Source organism: Hakea prostrata, chromosome 4 (assembly GCF_041222555.1).
Source record: "Hakea prostrata isolate BN-2017 chromosome 4, UWA_Hpros_2, whole genome shotgun sequence".
Lineage (NCBI taxonomy): Eukaryota > Viridiplantae > Streptophyta > Magnoliopsida > Proteales > Proteaceae > Hakea > Hakea prostrata.
The window spans coordinates 15221058-15243890 of NC_142603.1; the positions used below are offsets into that span (position 1 = coordinate 15221058).

At 35.7% G+C, this 22833-nt stretch overlaps 1 protein-coding gene and 1 pseudogene across 1 annotated transcript; both read right to left on the reverse strand.

The window, feature by feature from the left end:
• Positions 1–173: 173 nt before the first annotated feature.
• LOC149018123 (uncharacterized protein At4g06744 pseudogene) lies at positions 174–2646 on the reverse strand (annotated as a pseudogene).
• A 12704-nt stretch (positions 2647–15350) lies between these two features.
• Positions 15351–17607, reverse strand: LOC149018124 (putative WRKY transcription factor 7). The gene is made up of 3 exons (XM_089152445.1): positions 16581–17607; positions 16333–16458; positions 15351–16055 (listed from the first exon to the last, which is right to left on the reverse strand). The coding sequence occupies exons 1-3, from the start codon at positions 17426–17428 to the stop codon at positions 15899–15901; spliced, it is 1131 nt and encodes a 376-aa protein (XP_089008571.1). The 5' UTR covers positions 17429–17607; the 3' UTR covers positions 15351–15898.
• Positions 17608–22833: the final 5226 nt, after the last annotated feature.

Genomic DNA, 22833 nt, shown 5'->3' on the forward strand with positions numbered 1-22833 from the left:
AGATATATATATATGTCAATGTACAACTGTGAATATAGAAATGGATTTTACAAATTCAACCAAAAAGCATCGAAGAGATTTCATATGTTTCCACAGTTTGTTGAGAAAAGTTTTTTTTTTTTTTTTTTTTCTTCATGAAATTTAGAAGTTATTTGTTGTCATTAGTTTGGACCCCTAATTCCATATTTCATTCAGTAATAATCCCCTCCGCTCAAGGATGGTGTTCGTCCATTCGCCCATGCCTCTAGATGGATGACACGTGACCTGTGTGAATCAAGCAGTTGCCCTGTCGTCCATCCAGAAACCTGAGCAAATGGATGTACACTATCCTTGAGTGAAGAGGAACTTGATTCTGGACAACTTTGAGGATCGTGGGCCTTGTCATTCTAACGTGTCATCACAAGCCCACTTTTGGATTATCAGTTCCCTAAAGCCCATTCTATCAATTCAATTGGAACTGCCGGTCAACTAGCTTCATACCTGTGTGTGATGATCTCCTGCTATTTTAGGATTAATGCAGCAAGAAAATGCTTGACAACGTACTTCATTATTCAATGGATCCAAGCAAGCATTATTGCGTTAAATAAGAACGTTATTTCAAGAATACTACAATCTTACTTACATGAGGCAGAGAGAGACAGAGAGAGAGAGAGAGAGAGGCGGAGAAGAGAAACGCTTGGAGGACATAACTAGACAAATCACTAATGGCAGTGCTCAATATGAGCTAGCAGATTGGGAGCGTAGAATCATGGAAAAATAATGCCTATCACTAATGGCGATGCTCTGTAAGAGCAGAGTAGGAAGGCGAAGGAGGAAGAGGAAGAAAGGCTGTTTTCTTCTCATTCTCTGGCGAAGAATAGTGAGGAAGCTTACAGGGAATGTGCGACATCGACCATGATTTCTGGTCTGGACAATATTTGGGCTTCGGAGAAGAACCTTGCGCATTCAGCGGCGTGATCTCTGCCCAGGCAAGTCCAGAATACAATTCTTACGCACAGAAAGCTTGCGCGACATGATCAGTTTCCTGCACTTGGGCCCCACCTGCGTAAAATAATTATCCGACAGAGACAAATTTGCCAGCGCCGGCAGCGCACATACCACCTCCGGCACGGTTCCGTACAGGAGATTTCCGGCGAAGTTGAGGCGCTCGATGCTCTTCAAGCAACCAAATGATTGAGGGATCGGACCGGTGAGTTGGTTGAACCCGGCATCGAATGTGGTGGTGTTGCTCAGAAAACCGATCTCGTAGGGAAGGCAACCGGATAAGCTGTTGTTGAGGAACAAGACTTCGAGCAAGGTCCGGTTCAATTGGCCGATGGTTCGTGGGATTGGACCGGTGAACCTGTTGTTGGCTAAAACGAGGAGTAGCACGGGAGTGCTGCCAAGAGTTGAAGGCAGATTCTGCGGCTTCAAGTTGTTGTTGTTGATGAAGAGCACATCGAGATCTAGCGTGAACACCTCAGGTGGAACCATGCCTGCGAAATTGTTGAACCGGAGGTCCAAAAAGGTGAGGTTTTTGGAATTAAGAACGGATTTTGGGAAGTCTCCGGTGAGTTTGTTGTTGCTGAGGTCGAGTTCGTAGAGGAAAGGGATCTTGTCGGTTCCGATTCCTGGAGGAAGAGAGCCAGTGAAGTTGTTGGAGTTGGCATGAAAGATAGCGAGGTCTGGTAACTCATCTAAGAAGCCAGAGAGGGTGAAGTCTTTGCCGGCAAATCTGTAGTGGTTGAAAAGGACGGAAGAAACTGTACAACTTTCTCTGCCTTTGGGTACGTTTGGAACATCATCACATTTGAAACCCGTGTACTTGCAGGGGTCAGTGCCTCTCCAGGTCTTCCGGATATTCATAGGGTCGTGTGTGATCTTACGCTTCAGTCTTTGGATGACGTAGTATGCCTTTTTAAGACGTTGGTTTCTAAAGGTTAGTGGTGGTCGTGGTGAAGGTTTTGGTGGTGGTGGTGATGGTGATGGTGATGGTGGTGGCGGCGAAGGTTTTGGTTTTGGTGGTGGTGGTGGCGGCGAAGGTTTTGGTTTTGGTGGTGGTGGCGAAGGTTTTGGTTTTGGTGGTGGTGGTGGAGGAGGAGGTGGTGGTGGTGGAGGAGGGGGTGGAGGTGGACATTCAGGAAGAGGAGGAGGGGGTGGAGGTGGACATTCAGGAAGAGGAGGAGGGGGTGGAGGTGGACATTCAGGAAGAGGAGGAGGGGGTGGAGGTGGACATTCAGGAAGAGGAGGAGGAGAAGGTTCACATCCTTCATTGCATCCGCCTCCACCGCCACCGCCACCTATTATACCACCAGGACCACCTATTATAATTTCAATGGTTTCTCTACCATGAGTTGCTGCCGGAATATTGGCAAGTGCATTGTGGAATGATGAGAAGACGAGGAGGAGCAAAGTGAATAGTTTGATGGAGCAAGAAGAAACCTCCATTGGGTACGTGGCTGGACAATGTTTCAGGCTTTGATGAGCTGCTGCCGATTACTTGCATTTATATAATGCAATTAATACATACAATGAAAGCAAGGCGATGGAGTTAGTCACGAGTGTAATAGCTAGGCTTAACAGGAAGGATGAGTTCATCACCTCATCAGTGAGTACAGTGAGTAATTGGAATAGGAAGAAGGACAATGCAGATAACGTCCACATATGAGACAACAAGATAAAAGGAAATTTGTACTAGGTAATCGTAGCACAGTCTTTTTCTTTTTCTCTCTCTTTTTTAGAATCAAGCGCTTGCCCGTGCTCCAAAAGCCACTTTGTCTAGTCAGTTGGGAATTTTGAGGTCCCAACCGGACATCAGAACATGGCCCAGTAGAATAATCAGCCGTGGCGGATTCCATGCTCCTCTCGTTGTCAGCCAGCTTAATTGAGTGGGATTGGAAATTATGGGGAGGTAATGCCGGAACATTGAGGGAAGGGCAACTACATTTTTCTTCCGTTCTTGGGTGGAAATATCTTTTCTGTCTCTTCCTGAGCTCCCACATGATCACCTGTTTTTCTGTCTGTCCTGGAACCTCTCAATGCATATACAAATTTTAGTGTGGTAACACTACTTTTGCAAACTTTATGATTGACTTAGTTGTAACACTTATTTCCAATATATTGTGGGCTCTGAGACTTCAGAGCCAACCATTCCTCCAACTTTGTTATCTGAAACTCAACTCAAACCTCTCTCTCTCTCTCTCTCTCTCTCGTTGGTAATATAGAGGTAAGTAAAAGAAGGAGAACTTGACTTTTTTAACCTCATGATCGTTGATTAAACTTGAGAGAACTTGATTCATTTTGAGAAGGACTAACTATCACAGAAAAGACCTTGACAAAATCCAAAAAAGGGCTTCAATATTAAGACAAAAGGATGAAGATTCTTATGCCTAATTGTTCATTTGTTCCACGGCACCTCTGTTTTTCATTATAGTTGCACTCATGAATTCTGTTTGGTTAGTACATGGAATTTACTAATGCTAATAATAATTTCCAAGCATTCTAGCAAATAGTCCAAATCCTTTACACCCATGTACCCATCTGACAATAGGTAATAAGATACCTATGTCAGATGGGTGTAAGACAAAGTTGGGTGCAGAAATCCAAATTCCATTATAATAGTATCAAATTTTCTTTGTCTCCAGGCCTTTTAGGTATCAATTCTCATTTTTATTTTTATTTTCTCATAATTTTTTCCTTTATTTTTATTTTTTCTTCCTTTTTTCGTCCTTTTCGTGCAATTCTGAAGCCCATTTTTATTTAAATATTATATTGCATTTATACTTCCTAAATTTGTAAATAATTATGTTTACATCCCCGAAATTCAATTTATTACAAAAATTCCCTATGGGTTATTATATAATTCAAAATAAAACAGGTATAAATGTAATGGAATGATTTCCAAATAGTATAAACATATTTATTTGCAAAATAGAAGGAGTGTAAATTTAATTTGCTCTCTATTAAAAATAATTATAAAAAACTCCATAACTATAATAGAGTTTTACTCTATCATACGGATTATGGACCACAAACTCATTCTATTGCATTTTTGTGCAAGAACAATTTAAAGCCAAATTTCTACCCAAAAGGAAGAAAAAAATTGAAAGCCAAATAAAAATGAAGGCTATTATAGAAAAACTACATGTATTTTTTTAATATATGAAACCTAACTTTTCTCTTTAATTTCATTCCAAAACCTTTTTTTTTTTTTTTCATAACTCTCCTTTGTTGGTGGTTCCTCTTGGTTGTAACTTCTCAAAATTTATTGGGATCTTTACAAGTTTTCAAGTATCTCTCTCAATATTCCAATTTACGTATGTTGATATTGAAGAAGTTTCAAAGCTGATATCGTAGAAGCTGATATCTAGTAGAAAGAAATCCATTTTTTCTAATTTTGGTGTGTTCTATATCGAACTCAATAAAACATGTAGTAGGGTTATGCTGTTGTTTTTCGGAATTTAATCAGAGTAATATATTCTTGTCTTTCGAAAAAAGAGATCTAGGTTTTTTTTTTTTTTTTTTTTTAAATACTGGAAATGAAATGTTGCCCGCAAGGGTCGAGAACCCACAACCTCTCCACTATGAAATATGAAATCATACCACTCAACCAACCCTACATCTTTTGGCTTTTTAACGTTTGTCTCTCATAATAGTTTTTTTCCTCTTTTTTTGGGGCCATTTTCTTTCTTTTGTGGTCCAGTCTTCTTTAGCTTCATTGTCGCCTTCTACGTTCATTATATCCTCCATGTGCTCGTGATTTTGGTAATCGTATGATTTATCTTTTCAAACATATGGCTTTGAGCTTTTTCATAACCTTCAACCATTTGGAGTTGGGAAGAATTTTGATCACCTCTTTCATTTGCATTTATAGCCTCTAACTTCTCTTCCTTTGTAGTCGCTTGTTTGATACCTCCATCTAATTTAAGTTTCCACATTACATTTTAAGTTGTTGAATTCAATTCAAAGTGATGGATTACAATTAGATCAAAGAAATCGTTTATTTCAGTCAAAATTACGATCAAAAACTACAATTACAAATCCGAGTAATCAAAGTTACATTTTTTTAGGGTTTATTGGAATCACCATTGGAAGTTAAAATAATTCATCAAATGAAACCAAACCAACTACACAACAAATTTGCAAGAATTTACACCCTCATGCAGGCATGGTGAACACTTCACCCAACACTCAACATTGTTCTGGAGACATTTTTTCTAATAAATTTTTATTATTTTTTAATCAATTTTTAGACAAGAGCTTCCAAACCATTTTTCATTTTTTAGTAAAATAAAGAACGAAAGTCCATACCAAAAAGCCCTCAAATCCAGACAAATAACTCTAAAAGTACTTTGAATTAGCCCCTTTTTCGTAACATCTTTCACTCAAGTGAAATAAATCTGTAGTACATCTCCAAGTGTTTTTTCTAACCTTTCTCCATTCATCTGACCAAATGAATCTATTTACAGTTTTTAGTAATGAATCTTTTTTCATTCATTAAAATTCAAAAATATATAAAAAAAATTTTAATTTAAATTTGTTTAACCAATGAACCTCTGGGCCTTTTGATATCCAACTTCATTCTTTGCACTAAGGAAGTTCCAGCTGGGCTTTTGGTGTTTCATCACATTAACCATAGAACCCATACGAAATATCAGCCCATTTATAATTAGGCCCGGGGCGAAAAGGGCTTGGTAATCATATGTGTTTTCTTTATTTGAGAATCAATGATAAAAAAAAAATTAAGCGAAATTTTCAGTACATCCTAAACAATTGGCGAAAAAGTACGGACATTTTAAAACTATCCAAATTAACAATGACCTTTCAAAATATCTCTTAGATTTGCACAATAGTATATCTCCGTACTAAATTTTGTTAACTCATGATTAAATAATTTCATAATTCACGTATTGTCCTTAATTTCTTATGACTTTTCAACTTGTAAAATAAATTTCTAAATTTTATCATTTTTCTTCGTAAATAAATTTCTCATTCTTCATCCATAGGTTATTTTATATTATAAAATATAAAATAATATAACTAAATGTATATTTGTTATTTACGATAATTAATTAATAGTTCTAAGACAAAAAGAGAACGTTTGCCAATTTGGCTTGCCTTAAAAGATTAGGTATAAGTGTAACTTTCGATAAAATCCAGACTCTTATTTTTTTATGGGTCCCCTGTAAACGGGTCTAACTAAATTTCAAAGGAAAAAGAGATTTATATCATTAGATTTCAAATTCTGGTCCTTGTCATTCTAATATGTCATCACAAGCCCACTTTTGGATTATCACTTCCCTGAAGCCCATTCTTTCAATTCAATTGGAGCTGTCAGCCAAGGAATTTTATACACTCCTGTACTTACTTACTGACAGGCTCATGTTTGGTCCAGTTAATCATTAGACTTTCGACACTTGGCTCATTCAAATTCAACGATCAGCATTCTTCCAACCCTTAACCCTTGTTTGATCCCTTTAACCTATTCTCTCTCCTCACTTGATTGTCCTCTCGTCTCCTGCACCATCTCCATCTTTGGCTTATATAGCCCATCTGTCTCATCACCTTTTTAAAAACCCTTTCCATTACCCTTCTTCCATGATCCATCTCTAATAAAACTTGTTGTAATCTAATTTTATTTCTGAAAATTTCTTCTTCTATGGCTATTAGGGTCTATGGGAATTAGGCTTTGAGAGTTCGATGGAGCAATAGAACTTGAAAACCCAAATTGATTGGAAGTAGGCAAGGTGAAAAAATTAACAAAACCAAATGAGATGGAAGAAATTCTGATCTTTTGTATTGTTTTCATTTTATTTTTTTTATGTAAATGAGGTTAGAGGATGGGTTAATCGAGAATTTTGCCGTTTTAATGGTACACTGATACGAGGATTGCTTTTTATCTCAAAGAGACTAGAGGAAAGGAAAAAATTTTAGAGATGGTGCTTCATCAATGGGGTTTTCTACCAAAAGACTTGGGTAACTCCAAAGCCAAATTTATCCCTCTTCACTTTTCACTTTTGTCTTTCGTGATATGATTTTCTAAAGCAAATACTCTCCTTTGTTGGTCAATCCTAGTTTGATCCATCCAAAATGCAAGAAGAAGAGGAAGTTCACCACACACACAAGTATTCTTACTTCCTTGGTATTGCAGGTGGTGGTGACGAGACTTTCGGAGTTGACAAAGAAAGTGGAGGAAACAGATCCGTAAGAAGAGAGAGAAGATTATTGGAAAGAGAGATTATGATTAAGGTTGGAAGAATGTTCAGCCAAGGATCAGAATAAGACACATGTCAAATATCCAATAGTACATTGGATCATACGGGAGCTTGTCAGCACAGAAGCAGATAAAAAAAAAAAAAAAATTTTATTTTTTTTATTTAGTGCTTGTCATTCTTGAATCTGGAATCTGGATTACCTTCAAAGTCTTCCAAACCCAGGACCTTGCTTCAATCCTTCGAGCGAGACATTCCCAACCATGAGATCTCGACCGAAATCTCAAATCATACAGTCGAAAATTTCGTAAGAGTGAAGCTTTTTCACCAAACCCAACGATGTAAAAGATATTCATATCTATCTCTCTCTTCTCCAAAAGTCCAACCCCGATAGAATACGATAGATGGATTCAAATTAAATAACCAAAACCTCCATATATAATAGAGATATTCGACCCAAAGTCCAACTTCTTTCTCTTTTCGGTTTATTTTATCATTTATCCCCACTGCATCTACTCCCCACCGAGTAGAATTATCTAATCACCCACTCTCTCTCTCTCTCTCCTCTCCACCCACCCGAAGGAAAAGAGAAGCCTAAGGCTAACCACTAGCACTGTCCATGTCTCACAAGAATCAATAATGTCAAAATAGATATCCATTTTTCTTTAGTCTGCAACTTTTCTCATTTGATTCTTTTTCTAAGTTTCAAGTTTCAACTTTTAAGATTAAATAACCTACCTACAAGGAAAGCCAAAAAAACAGAAACAAGGAATCCATATTGTACAGGGAATGAACAGAGCAAACCCCTGGCTTGTTTTTGGAGAATTTTAATGACATATTGTGTTCTGAAAAAAGGAAGAAAAAAAAAAAAAGGGTGAGAGACCTAAACTTCCAGGCCAAGTGGTTAGTTTTAGAAAAATATTGGAGTGTTTATAACTTCAGAATTCTTCTCTTGAAATTCCTAGATTAACCCACTTACTTGAAGTATGTCAACAAAAACCCCCATTTGATGATTTGGCTATGGAAGAATTTGATTTTGAAGATAACTTGAGGTCCAATTGTTGGTGGAAGAGAAATTCTCGTGTTAACGATCTAAAGATCAATGGTTAATTATAAGAAGAGGTTCATAACACAAGTTTCTTCAACGCATCTATCGCCAATAAAAGACAAAAAAACACTATCCAGAAGTTGAAGGATAGTTCGAGGAGTTAGCTTAAAGACGAATCTTTATTTTACTCTAAAATTTGCTCACTTCAATTCCATTTTTACATCTTCTCCCTAACCCCCACATGATTTTTAACTTACCTCTCTTTCATGCATTACAACTCTAAACAATGCCTAGCTTTGCACACCCTTCTCCCTTGATGAAATCAATCGAACCCTTTTTCCAAATAAAAGGTACCAAGACCCTGGAATTGATGGCTTAACAGCCAGATCTTTCCAGAAGCATTAGGATATTAATGGATCAGACCTCATCAAGGGAGTTCAACATTTTTAATTGGGAGAGGGGGGTATGTGTTGAAGAGTTTGAATAAACTATCATTTCCTTTATACCTAAGAAGCCCAATCCCCAGGAAGTGTCTCATTTTAGACTCATTAGTTTGTGTACCATTCCCTATAAAATGATTGCTAAATGTGAGGTTAATAGACTTAAATCCATCTTGGGATCCATTATTAATCAGACCCAAAATGCTTTTGTTCCAGATGGCTATATCGGATAATATTTATCTAGCCCATTAATAACTGTACTTTCTTAAGAGATCATAATCTAAGAATGGTTACATGGCGTTCAAACTTGATCTTTGTAAGGCATATAACAAACCTGAATAGACCTGCATTGAACATACCTTCAAGCGATTGGGTTTTGCAAAGAGATGGGTGCATTGAGTCATGCAGTGTGTCACTATGGTGGAGTATCAAATAAAACCCAATGGAGCCCTTTCTAAGATGATTGTCCCATAGAGAGGTATAAGGCAAGATTGTCCTCTTAGCCCATATATTTTTATTCTTTGCTAGGAGATGTTATCCCAGAGGTTAATGTCAAATCAGGAGATTCCTAGTTTACCAAGCATTAAGATTGCACACCATGTCCCTGAAATTAATTATCATTTATTTTTTTAGCTAATGATAATATGTTATTTGCTCCTACTTCTATTTTCTGTACATCCCAAATAACATCTATCTTGCAAGACTATGAGCAGGTGATAGGTTTGCATATTAATCTGGATAAATAAGCAGTTTTGTTAGCACTAAGATCCCACTTGCTATTAGAGTTGATATTGATTATATTTGACATGTTAGAGAGGTACAATCAGATGGTATTTATCTTGAGCTACCTTCTTCCATTGGTAAGTCTAAAACTCAAACTTCTTTTTTCATTTTAGATAGACTGGCCTCAAAACTTGCTGGCTGGAGGGAGAGGCTTTTATCCCTAGCGGGGAAGGAAGTCCTAAGCAAGGCCATAGTCTTTTGGCCTCCCAATCTATGTCATGTTTTGCTTCAAAATTCCAAATGAACTGTGTGACAAAAGGACTCAAAAATTAGACAATACTGGCAGGAAAATGATCAAAGCAAGGGCATTAATTGGGTGAAGTGGGATACCTTGTGCAAAAACAAAAGGGGCAAGGGGGGGTTGGGTTTTCGTGATGGTAAATATTTTAATAAAGCCCTTTTTGGTCAAACAAAGCTGGATATTTATCAAAATTTTTGATTCTTGATGTTTAGACTGATGATTGCCAAATATATTAAGGACCAACCCTTTTTGGATGTGGGAGTTAGTAACAATTGTTCATAGGGCTGGAGAAGAGTTCTAGTGGGTCGAGATGTCCTAAAACAGGGGTTAGTGAAGAATGTTAGTAATGACATGGATACCCTCATACATAAGGACCCTTAACTGCCGTTACTCCATTTTGAGTGTATTGATAGCCACCCTCATTCATGGGGTCCAAGGTTGATTCATGAACTTATTGATTGGGGAACCTTAAAATGGAACATGCCATTATTGAATTCCTTATTTAACCTTCTTGATGTGTTGGCCATTATTTCCTTAACCAATGTTTTCTCCAACCATTAGTGGTTCTTGGGTTTGGTATAAGACTAGAATGGCAGATTTACTCTTAAATCTACCTATTGTCAGTGCTTAGCCTTGGTTGACTCTAGGGGAACATTGCTTCATCTTCTGCTACATATATATATACTTCTAATTGGAATAGAATTTGGCACACTGATTACTCTACCAAAGATTAAGCATTTTCTATGGCATTCATTACATGAGGCCTTAGTCATCCGTAATTCTTTCTCTTTCATAGGGGAGGAGCTCAAACCCCTCTTTGCCTCATATGTGTCAGAAACTGTATGTCATGCCTTATTTTCTTGCAAGCATGCTAGGGATTGTTGGCACTTGTCACCCCTCTAGCTTGATACATCACTCTTTAGAGGAGATTCTTTTCATAACTATATAGACTTTATTTCTGGTCATTTTAAGAGCTCTAGTAATATGCAAGTGGTAGATCAAATTTGGAGTGCTATGGTTTGGTGTATATGAAAATCAAGGACTTTGACTTCACCCTTGATTTTCTGTTTTCAAAATTGGGAACAGATTTTAGACCTTTTTCTAGATTTCAAATTTTCTAAAATTTGTAACTCTCTTCATCTACAGTTGATTATTTGATTTCTCTAGCTAAATCAAAGTTTCCACATTACATTTTAAGTTGTTGGATCCAAAATTCAAAATGATGGACTAGAATTAGATCATAAATATCATTTATTGGAGTCAAAATTATGATCAAATCTACAAATAAAAATCCAGGTAATCCAACACTCAGCATATCCTTCCAGAGACCACTTTTCAAATAATTTTCATTTTGTTACATCACATTTATTTTTTATTTTATAATCAATTTTGAAAAGGACCACAAGAGTTACCAAACCATTTGATGCTCATCAACAAGAACCGGGGTCGAAAAGAAAGGAAAAAAGTTTATCAACTTTACTCTGACCTTCTCCATTCATCCGACCAAATGAATCTGTTTACGGTTTTCAGTAATGAATCTTTTTTTCTTTCATTAAAATTAAAAGGAAATACAATGCAAATTTAAATTTGTTTAAGCAATGATACTGGGCCTTCCGATGATCCAAGCCAGCCCATTTACAATTAGGCCTGGGCCGAGAACTGCTTGGTAAACTTGGTTTTTTTTTTTTGGGATAAAAAATCATGTGGTTGTTATATTTGGAAATCAAAGATAAAAACTTAAGGGAAATTTTAAGGACATTGGTACGGATACTTCATAACTATATCAAATTGATAATGACCCCTTAAAATGTCTCTTAAATTTGTACAATAGTATATCTTGTGGGTAATTTTGTTAAATCATGAGTAGATAATTTCATAATTCCTATATTATATTTAATCTTTTGTGATTTTACGATTTTTAAAATAGAATCTTAAATTTATTTATTTTTCTTCCTCAATGAATTCTTGCACCTTCTTCTAATTATTATTCTATATTATAAGATATAAAATAATACAACTAAAGATATATTTGTCATTTCTGATAACTAATTAATGCTTCTAACAAAAAAAAAAAAAAAAAAATTGCCAATTTGGGATGTATATATTTTTCACCAATTATATTTGGGTGTTTCGTAAATATTTTTTTTTAAAATATTAAGGATAATTAATATTGCCCCCTGTACTACAGCTTAATTATTACTTTATCTTCTATACTTTTTGAAATTACTAATTCAGCCTTCAATTTTGCCAGTAATTACTATTACTCCCTATCGTTAAACTTCATTAGTTAAAAGATGATGTGACATATTTTATTTATTTAAAAATCTCAAATTAACCTTACAATTTTATATTACTTATTTACACTTTATATTAAATTACATTATTATCATCAATATTAGGAAAAACTTAAATCTAATTAAACAATCTTCTTTTCTAGTCAAAAAGAAAGAGAGAAAAGATTAGAGTACTTTTTTTTTTTTTTGAAATTAAAATGATAAAAATACATATATAAAATTATTTCATATAATTTTTTTCTAAATAAGAAGAATATTATCTATGCCTTTCTTAATTATAAAATGGCAAAATAGACATTAAACATTCAACCTTAAGAGTTGGTTAACACTATTAGAACTTAAGGGAGCAATATTCTTTTAATAATAAAGCTATATACTACAAAGGAGCAATAATAATTAGCCCCGTATATTAAAAATTAAGAAAAGTTGTGACAGAACATTCATACGAAAACTAGATCATTTATCATAAGTAGTTCAAATTTAATTCATGGTGATTTATTTCCGGCGGTCCTAATTGTGTAACAATATGGGCAACTGATATGGTTATGTGCTACTGCGTCTGGCAATTAAATAGGTTCAACACAAGTTGGTAGGTCAAGTAGCCTACCTATAGTTTTTAAATTCCAAGAGTTGACAAATTCACCTAACTTTATTCTATAAAAGAGATGTTGTTTTGTTTTATATATATGTGATTGATAAAGCTCTCAAACGGCTTAACCCACTTGTCCACTGCTACTAATTATATTTCTCTCAACTTTACTTTAGTGCTTCACAACAACGACTCCCTTTTTTTTTTTTCTCTGTCCAAGTCTTCAACAAGACAAACAAGTAGTGAAGTGAAGTGTAAAAGAGAAACTCCCGTTACTTCATTCTTTTTCAACCTTTGTAAAGGAACTTCCATAATCCAAATGCTTAGTGACACCAAATCACATTACCATTTGTTAATGTTATCGTTAACAAATGGATTTGTGCTTTTTAAGTGTCTCTCCCTTAGTGAGTTCGTGGTAAATAAAAGATTAGCTAATTAGCTTCCAATAAAATTTTGACTCATGCGTTTATTACACCATCCATAAAGTATAAACAGGTCTACTAACTCATTTTTATAAACATACCTAAGTTTCGCAGGGAAATGAAATCTGTCATTAGAATTCAAAATGCGAAAATGTATGTGAGTTAGGGCATGTATGAACGTGCTTCTAGTATAGTGGTTGTCGCTTTCAATGTAGATTAACAAGACTGAAAAAGTCGCTAGTTTGAGTTTCCATCTTTTACACCTTCTCTCTCTTTTTTCTTTTTCTTTTTCTCTCTTTTTGGAAGAAAATTATGAATTCATCGAGAAAAGGAGACAAGGGAGCATCTCCTCAGTCAATAAAAGAAGAGTTTACAAGAAAGTAAGGTAAGTTAATCCAAGAAGTTCTAGGCATTTTCAATTTCAGAAAACCTTTTTCTAGAAGACCCACTAATCTGACTAAAGGAAACATAATTGAAACTTGAAAGACGGTCTAAAGCTAAGAATATCATCAATAACGACAAGAGAGGCACAGTCCACCTGTGAACAAACCGAGAAAATCGTACAATTTTGGATACCAAGAATCATAGCCAACTAAAGATCATCTCTAATAGCTTCAACCTCCGACATTTGAATATGAGGTGCATAAGAACACCATGCAGCAACAAATTGGGATCCAGCATCTCATGTAACGCACCTGATATGGGTAAATCCATTGAGCCAAGTTAACAACCGACCAGGTCCATTTTGGTTCGACCAAAGTCCTGGTCGGACCACGAATGAACCAAGGTGTGCCTAGAAACATTTGTCTTTTGAGTAGCATCCAAGCCCCTTAAGATTAGGGATGGAAATCCTAATCAAATTAGGAAGATCGAATTGATCTTAGAGTCCAGGTCGGACTCAAAAATCATAATGCAAGTTAAACACTCTCTCTCAACAAACAAGACTTAATTACAAAATTCAAGTCAAACTCAATCATTACATAACTAATGTAACTTCTCCCAAACTATAAATATCTATGAGTCCGGATCAGCTCCCCGACGGTTTCTGACCACACAAAGCAGTGGGGCCCACAGTGAAAAACACTTTTTGGAAAAACACAAAAAAAAAAATTAAATTTTACCCGTGGGCCCCACGTTTTGTGTGGTCAGGAACCCGTCGAAGAGCACTCTGTGCTACCCCGACGGGGTGAGGATCCAGATTCAATATCTATACCCTCACCGGTTGTCAAGTACATTTTTTAAAATCATACTAATTAGCTATTTACTTTCAACAACTTGCTTTCTTCATTCGAAGTTAGATATTTAACTAATTTGATTGTCAGAGACGCTCCTCAATCCATCCGGTCGAACACATTTTTACAGGTTCGTTTGCTCACCGGCAATTTTTGCAGCAACATCAGCAATACTTACTTGACCAGAATTTTCACTCATTTGTAAACCTAAAGAAGAGAGGGGGGGGAAACCAATGGACCACCGTCCCCCTCTCTTGGGATGCACTTCCAAATGGAAAATTAGATCTTTGATGTCTGAAGTCTAAACAAATAATAATAATATTCACTTGTTGTTTACTACTTTACTTGTACCTCGAACTTGAAAAGATTCGAAATTGGGATTTGAAATATACGAATATGTTTTCTTAATCAAATCCATGGACTTACAAACACAAAACAAAATGAAAAGAAAAAGAAAAGAAGTGGGGGACTCGCGACATCATCGACATCAACACCACCACCGCCTATTTTGACTTGCCAGCTCGCTACTTATTATTCTCCTCCTCCTCTCGAATCTGGATTGCCTTCAAAGTCGTCCAAACCCAACTTTAACATAAAAAAAAACTAAAAATTAAAAATTAAAAATATCTCTCTCTCCCCAAAAGTCCAACCCCATAGAAATATAGAATACGATATCAAAATAAAACTCCAAAACCTCCATATAAAATTACAGATATATATATATATATATTCGGCCCAAAGTCCAACTTCTTTCTTTCTTCCTTTCGGTTTATTTTATCATTTATCGATTCCCTCCACTATATTATATATCTAAGTCCCCAGTCCCCAGTCCCCACCACCAGAAGCATCTATTCACCCACTTTCTCCACCCAACCCCTAATAAGTAAATTAGCAGTCACGTTACAGACATCTTCGTCAACCGTTCCACACTGACACGATACCTTACTTACATTCACCCATCACCCCATCACCCCATCACCCATCACCCATAATAATAAATAGAAAATCCAACAAAGGAACAACCAATTCGTTGACCAAACAGATAGAAACAAAACCCCCCCCCCTTCCCTTTCTTTCTTTCTTTCACCCTACTTCCCTGCTTTCTCCGTATTTCTTTCTTAATTATTACCGTATTGATCAGTTCAAGGACATGAGAAGACTACGGAGAACCACTAGCACTGTCAATGGCTCGCAACAATCAATCAATCAATCAATCAATCAATCAATCAATCACTAATGTAAAACAACACAGACATCCATTTTCTTTCTTTCTTTCTTTCAATCTGCAACTTTTCTCATTTCATTCTGTTTCTAAGTTTCAAGTTTCGACTTCGATGATCCGATTAGATACCACCTAAAAAACACAAAGCGAAAAATAACCCCAAAGAAATCCCATATTGTACAGGAATTCAACAGAGCAAACCCACCCCATTAGTCTTCTCTTATAGAGTTGGAGCTGCCGAGATTTGGATACATACTCTTCCATGACACTTTCCTTTCTCATCGGGCTCTGCTCTGCTCTGTTCTGCTCCATGATATTCTTAGCTTGCTCGGATTATGGGTTTCTTTTGACTTTCTTCCTTCCAACTCTGCCTTTTTAACTATTCCGCATCTGGGTTTCTTTTCTTCTCCGTTTTGGGATGAAACTAACAAGAAAATTTAAGAAGACTCGAGAATAAGACTGGTTGGCTCTGTGACATGGGGATGATTGTGCTCGCCTTCATACGTGACGATCAGCATAGACGGATCGTCCAATGCTCTCTCGACATGCTTCCGAGCGGGGCAACCTCTTACGCTACTGCACTTGTAATAACCCCTGAAGAAATCCAAAATCAAACAAAACATAAGAACAACCAGTAAAAATTTAGACTTTAAATTTGCAGCAGCTAACAGAGTCAACCCGGTCGTTACAAGTTAAGACTGAAAAATAGTAGACTAATCTGCCACAATTGGGAAGGTAGAGAGACACAGCCAGATGCTAATCATAGTAAATTAGTAAGATTCAGGTGGAATGAAATTGAGAGAGACATATTAAGGGGGTTTGACTCTGCTAACAAGAACTGGGGAGACCAAAGGGAAGGAAATTTACAAACCTTGGATGTGGGGATCCTTTAATCGGCTTCTGTCCGTATTTCCTCCATGAGTAATCGTCTGGTGGGATATCGGCCATTTTCAAGCTAATTGCAGGGACTCTGACCACCCTCTTCACCCTTGATTTCCTGTATATCAGAGATTTGAACAGATTTTAGACCCTTTTTCTGGATTTCAATTTTCTACGATTAGCATCCAGAACAGTAGGGAAAAGAATCTTGAAAAAAGAAAGGGGAGGAGTAAAACAAACCTTCTCTTAGAGCAATGGCAACGCCCAGAAGAGGTTCCACATTTGTTACCGGCGCCGTCGTCGGAGGAGCTGCACTTCCTCTTCAACGAAGAGGTAGACAAAGGAGGGCGACCGGCCGAAGAGACTTGCGAGAGATGTGTAATCTGAAACGTCGAGGATGAGGAAGGTTGTTTGCTATCTGTGTCTCCGGTCAACGAAGACATGAATGAAGTTGCAGCGGACATAGAAGGGGAGGCACTGAAACTAATGGTGGTTGATGATTCCTTTCTCTCGAGTATACCATTCTTCGTCATCTGAAGGTTAGAATTGTTGTTGGGTTGGAAGTAATGATGATGTTGACTCTGATGAGCAACTGGAAGAGGTGGCAACCGTTGGATCGGCGTGGGACAATAAACCTTGGACCCAGATGATTGTTTCTCCTTCACCTCCTCCTGCTGTTGTTGTTGTTGTTGCTGTTGGTGTTGTTGTTGTTGCTGTTGCAGTTGCAACTGGGCCATGGAAGAGGATTCATATGTGGTAGGGCTGTTTTGAGGGGGAGAAGCTACCGGAGCCCTTCTGAAGCGAGCATGGCCGGTTCTGGTCCTACCCAGCAACGAAATCATCTTCTTGAACTTGTTTACAGCTACATCTGCAACCTCTCTGTAATCCATGTCAATCTCCATGGCCATCTTAGGGTTAGACGAAGCTTGCGCCTGCTCTATCTGCTGCTGTTGCTGCCTCTGAGACAACAACTTTATGAGCTTCTCAACGCTCTGTAACCCCGCAGAAGCAGCTTCTTCCACTGCATTCTCCTCTGTTCTTGATGCTGCAAACGCATCGCTCCTGTAACCCATTAGCTCTACCGCCATGTTAGCAGAAGACCATCAACAAGATCACCCCTTTTCCCTCTCTCTCTCTCTCTCTCTCTCGCTCTCTCGCTCTTCCGCTCTTCTCTCAACTGAGGAAAAATTCACCCCTCGCTTCTCCTTCTCTAGCTCTCGCTGTTCTCTCCAGGAATGGAGAGGGGAACGGGAAGAAATAGATGAGGAAAGTAAAAGGGAGGTTGAGAAGAGCGAAAGATTTAATAATAATTTATTCAATAAAAATAAAGAGAGATTGATTCCGAGTCAAACTGATCTGCCCGTTCCTCTGCCCGTTGCCCTAAACAACTGACCTGTCGCTTCTACCATCTGCAGTCAATGGCTACATCAAATAATCACCATACACGTGTCACCAATTTTGTTCTGATTCGTCTCCTACACTATTAAGACTTCTGGAGTAGATAAAAACGCTGATTTTGCTTTATAGACTTTTCAGTAAAAAATAGTCTCCACATTGACCGACTCTTTATCGATCAAAGCTGGAGCCTATAAGGTGACCGTTATCTTTAACTTGCTAAAGCCGGTCAATAGATATGGTCAAAGTGTCAAACAGTGGACCCATACCACCCGATCCGGGAGTCGGTAAATTCAGAGATTTGTATTAGTTGGTGCCAGAGAGGTAAGAGTTGACCTACAGCAACCGAGGCCCCAAAGGCAGAGAATTTCTTGCGCGCCTTCCTCGGTGGGCCCCAGTAAAGGGTATTATAGGTGGGGCCCGTTTCCCACCTTCCCACCTCTCTGTCTCTCTCTCTCTCTCTTTTTAAGTCTTCAGTCTTTATTAGTGGTGTTTCGTCTTTACTCGGAAACGAAGACTTTTGTTATAAGGCAGTTCTGTCAATTGTCAACTACAACTCACATGGGAGATTCTTTTCTCGACCAATCATAAATTTTCAACCCAAAATAAAAAGAAGAAAAAGAGAAAAACTTTGCTTTTTCTTTTGTTTTATTACTTTCTCGTTCTTCGCACCCCTGTGAGGCTGTGACCTATGGGCTATGGCTATGGGGGGGGTAATAGCGACATTTCGATGTTGATGCTTAGCCAGCTTAGCCGAGAAGAATAATTAATCATGATATTATAACTAATCGAATCAGCCGCACATGATACGTGGACCCCACAAAACCGAAGATCTGATGCCGATCTATGGTTGGACCGAGTGTTTCGTACATGGAGAGTATTTCAAACATGGTTGTTGAGAAACAAAGACTAATATAAGTAAATAATGCACGTGCATATGTTTGGATACAGGAAATGTTTGGTCGTTTGGTTTAGCGTTTTTCTATTTTGAAAAAACCCGATGAGAAAAGTAAGCGATTGGATGCGGGAAACAGGAAAATCCAATTCCATATCAATTTTGATTCTATTAATAACATAAAAATGCAATAATGGTCAACTGTTGCCAGCTTTTGATTAAACATGAGCAACGCATCTACCATAATTTATAGCCTAATTAAGGTTTTTAAATTGGTAATCAAATTACATTCGATGCAGTTGATATACTCTTGATTTAAACATATCAGTAAATCAATTTTTATTGCCGGCTGGCTGATTAAATTGTATTAATTAAAGTCAAACACGTGATTGACTTTCCGACGATCCGAGACCACAAATCCGATGATTCATATCATTATCTGTATTCGACGAGTATTAAGATTAGATAGAGTTTAAAGGAAAGCTAATTGTAATTTATTTTTTTTGTCAACGGCAGATTTATTTTAACGGTAAGACCTACGCCTCTTAGTAAAGAGATCGTGGGTTCGACTTTCGTCAAAATGTTTCCCCTGAAGATTTAGTCAAAGTACACGCAAACTGGCGCAAATGAACATGGTAACCCAAAAAAAATTAGTATTTTTTTTGGATTCAAATTAGTTTTTGTTAATTTTAGATTCATATATTTTGCATCCACTTGATTCGATTGGATTTTGTAACCTTAAATCCCAAGTCAAAGTCAGATGGATCAGTTTCATCTTCAATCAATTAAAGTTTTAAAAGCTGAACCGATTCCGATCCAACTAAAAAACAAAACAACTCTAGAGATTCGCCACCACAATCCAATTAAACAAAAACACAAAAGATCCGAAAACATATCACATGGCTTTGTCTTTCCAGATACTGTTGAGCCGGTACTCAAATTTTTGGTTGTCATTTATTGTATCAGTTTTTATGAATTTTATTTACTTAATTTTGGTTACTTTACCCCATTTCCTATAAAATCATATTGAATTATGTTAGTTGGTTCCAAATATTTTAATGTTTTTTTTGTTACTGAATGCAAATATTCAAATAAAGATTAAGACAAAAGAGATGATTAAGTGTAAAAAATTATGTGATTAACTACTTTTAAGTTTTTTTTTACGTGATTAACTATTTCTAGGTTACTTTCGTAACGGAAAACCTAAAAGTAACTAATCACGTAATTTTTCCTACAAAATTCAACATTCATACTTTGAATACTGCAATTGTTTATGGCTTGAGGTGTTGGAGTCGCAAACTTTACCATAAAGGAAAATTTTTCAAGGGTTAACGATCTGCTTTTGTACTACAAATCCGAATGCTTGAGTTTCTATTTAAATTACATGCAAATAGTAAATTCTTAATTAGAAAGACATGTTTGAATTACAAATTCATTTTACCAAAAAATTATTACAAATTTTATATACAACATGTATTTATATATTGGATCATGCATGTAATTTTACTTGTAGACTAATATCATTGGAATTGAATGCACTTTTATATCACTTATTATTTAGTAATTGGTAAATCACTTTCAGGTTGAGGTTGACTTTTCGATATTATTTTCTACAAAGAGTAAGACTTTTCAAATATTTTTAAATTTTAAATATAAAACATGATACTGGGAAAAAAAAATTAGGTGATCATGGTGCCAATGCAATACCTTCAAGATATTTATGAAATTATTAAAACTATAATATAATAATTAAGTTACTATCTTTTATGTTTATTGGCAAGTCACCAAGCAATTGACTTAAAATTTGAATTAATAAATGATCTTTTAATAATAATAATAATAAATTGATCTCATGAGAAAAGCATTACCCTTCCATGAATTCTTAAATGCACCAAATGTAATAAGCAAGCTAGACCAATACCTAAGGGCCAGAAAAGATAGAAATCTTAATTTGTAAATGAAAACTTGTAGTTTAATTTAAATGGTTTGAAGTGTCAATAGGGTAACGAAGATCTTGAAGTTGTCAACGTTTGATGTTTTACGTTTTACCATTGACCTATAGGATACAATATGCATAAGATCACCAAATTGTATCTATAATAATTCTTAAATTGTGATAAGTAAATTTATTAGGGCTATACAATAAATATTTTTTAGTTGTATATATACCCATTGCACTATGATTTTTTTAATTGATCATCGAACTTATCTTCATCTTCTGTATCATTTGTATAATCTGTTCATTCAATAAGATGTATTCTATCTCTTATGAACCATCATGTAGTAATTGATAAACTACTTTATACTTTTGGTTGACTTTTCAATCCCCCACCCAAGGTTTTAAATACGAAACGTGATTCATGATGAAAATTTAATAATCATATGGTTGACAAAGAGGGAGGCTACACATAAAAATTGCAAGATTTATATGCATACATTGTAATCAATAATATAATAAAATTTTTAATTTATTATTTTATAAATATAATTTTAGACTCATTAATTCTATTTTATTAAATTTTCAAACTGAGTTTTTTTTTATATAAGAGAATTTTTTGTACATATAGGGGAGGAAGTATTATATATATTATAGGGAAAGTCAACTCTTGACCTCTTCAATAAGATGTGCTAGTCATTACCAACTAAGCAACACTTCGATGATATTTTCTAAACAAAGTTTTAAGCTATAGATAAGTTCCCAAATTAAAACTTACGGTAATGCCTCCAATTAAGGAGTCAAAACCGTGTAGACTGTATTCCATACGTTTAGGAAACCCCAAGACATTCTTATGAGAAAATAGGAGCCTCATCTATATTGTTCCAATCTAATAGTACTAATACATCATAGTGAGGGAATAAATTTATACTTAAAAGAAACAAGTCATTCTCAACATTTTGATGAGTATATTTCTCTCCTACCTATATGGAAAATACACCTTTGTTCTTTTATTTTGAGGAGAAACAAGATAAACACATTGAAGTGATGGAATCACTAATAAAATGGTTTTTCCAAACCCTCCAAATGTCCACATTACATACAATAACTCATGTAGAAAATCCATGGGCATATGGGCCACATTATCTCTATCCCTTACCAAAGTCAAATTTGACAGCTCTAAAACGTGAATACTTCTTAGGCAAGAACCTGATCCACACACTCTCACAAAAGCATTGTGTTCCCCTAGAAAAAAATTTGTTCTTTTTTTCTTTTTAACTTGTAATTTTGTAACAACAAAACTGATTAGACCATTTGAATTTCTAAGAATGAAAATTCAAACATTTTAAATAAATCCCAACCACTTTGGTTAATCCAAGTCAAAATGGTTGAACTAATGGTATACAAACAAGTAGTGGACCAGCTATGGTAAGACTTAGAGAAGTTTTTTATAAAAAAGACGAATAAAGTTCTAGCTAGACAAGGTAGATGCACATGTCTTTTACTTTCAACGAGAAAATGATTCGAAAGAATATTTATATTGTAAGATTCGATCCTTGTATGAAAGTAGATAGAGAATTTTTAGAAGATAACAACTCATATAATTTACATGAACTTTTGTAGGTAAGTGTTCATAAGATAATGTCGTAACAATTGCTTTGACTTTTTTTTCTTATTTTGTTTTTATTTATCCTTTTTCTACTTAGTGTCATAGCCCTGTTCGATTTTGGGTAACCAATTACCTTCGATTGGATAAGCAAAGAATCAACTCAATCAAAACATCAACTTTTAAGATATTTTTAGTCTTTCCATGTAAACAAACAAGAAGATTAATTAAAACTTTCACATAACTAAGAGTAAGGTAAATGAAAATGGATAAATTCAATTCTAGGAGTTATAATCTCTAAAATTAAGTTTAAAGGTTGTGGAATTTAATCTGAATTCATCCAAAAATTTATTTGACGACATAATTTGTTGATAATGAATAATGATAAATGTTTTGAACTCTCTTGTGATTTCCCCCTTAATATTAGAGGATACACTAAAAACGTGACAGGGATTCATGCTTGATTTTTACAACATAGTTTTTGTTCATTATTCGATTGTTACTTATTTGAAATCCCTAAAACTTTCACATAACTAAGAGTAAAGTAAATGAAAAATAGATAAATTCAATTTGATATATCTCATTATTTAAAGGGTAGTTTTATCTTTAAAAACTGAAATAACTCGTTGATAATGAATAATGATAAATGTTTTGAACTCTC

What these genes read in the sequence shown, in the direction of transcription:
- LOC149018124 (XM_089152445.1), bottom strand. Translation starts at nt 17,428, where the DNA reads ATGGCGGTAGAGCTAATGGGTTACAGGAGCGATGCGTTTGCAGCATCA. An exon ending in TGCCATTGCTCTAAGAGAAG is followed by an intron (nt 16,459 to 16,580) that starts GTTTGTTTTACT and finishes TCTGATATACAG; the next exon opens with GAAATCAAGGGTGAAGAGGG. An exon ending in AAAGGATCCCCACATCCAAG is followed by an intron (nt 16,056 to 16,332) that starts GTTTGTAAATTT and finishes GGATTTCTTCAG; the next exon opens with GGGTTATTACAAGTGCAGTA.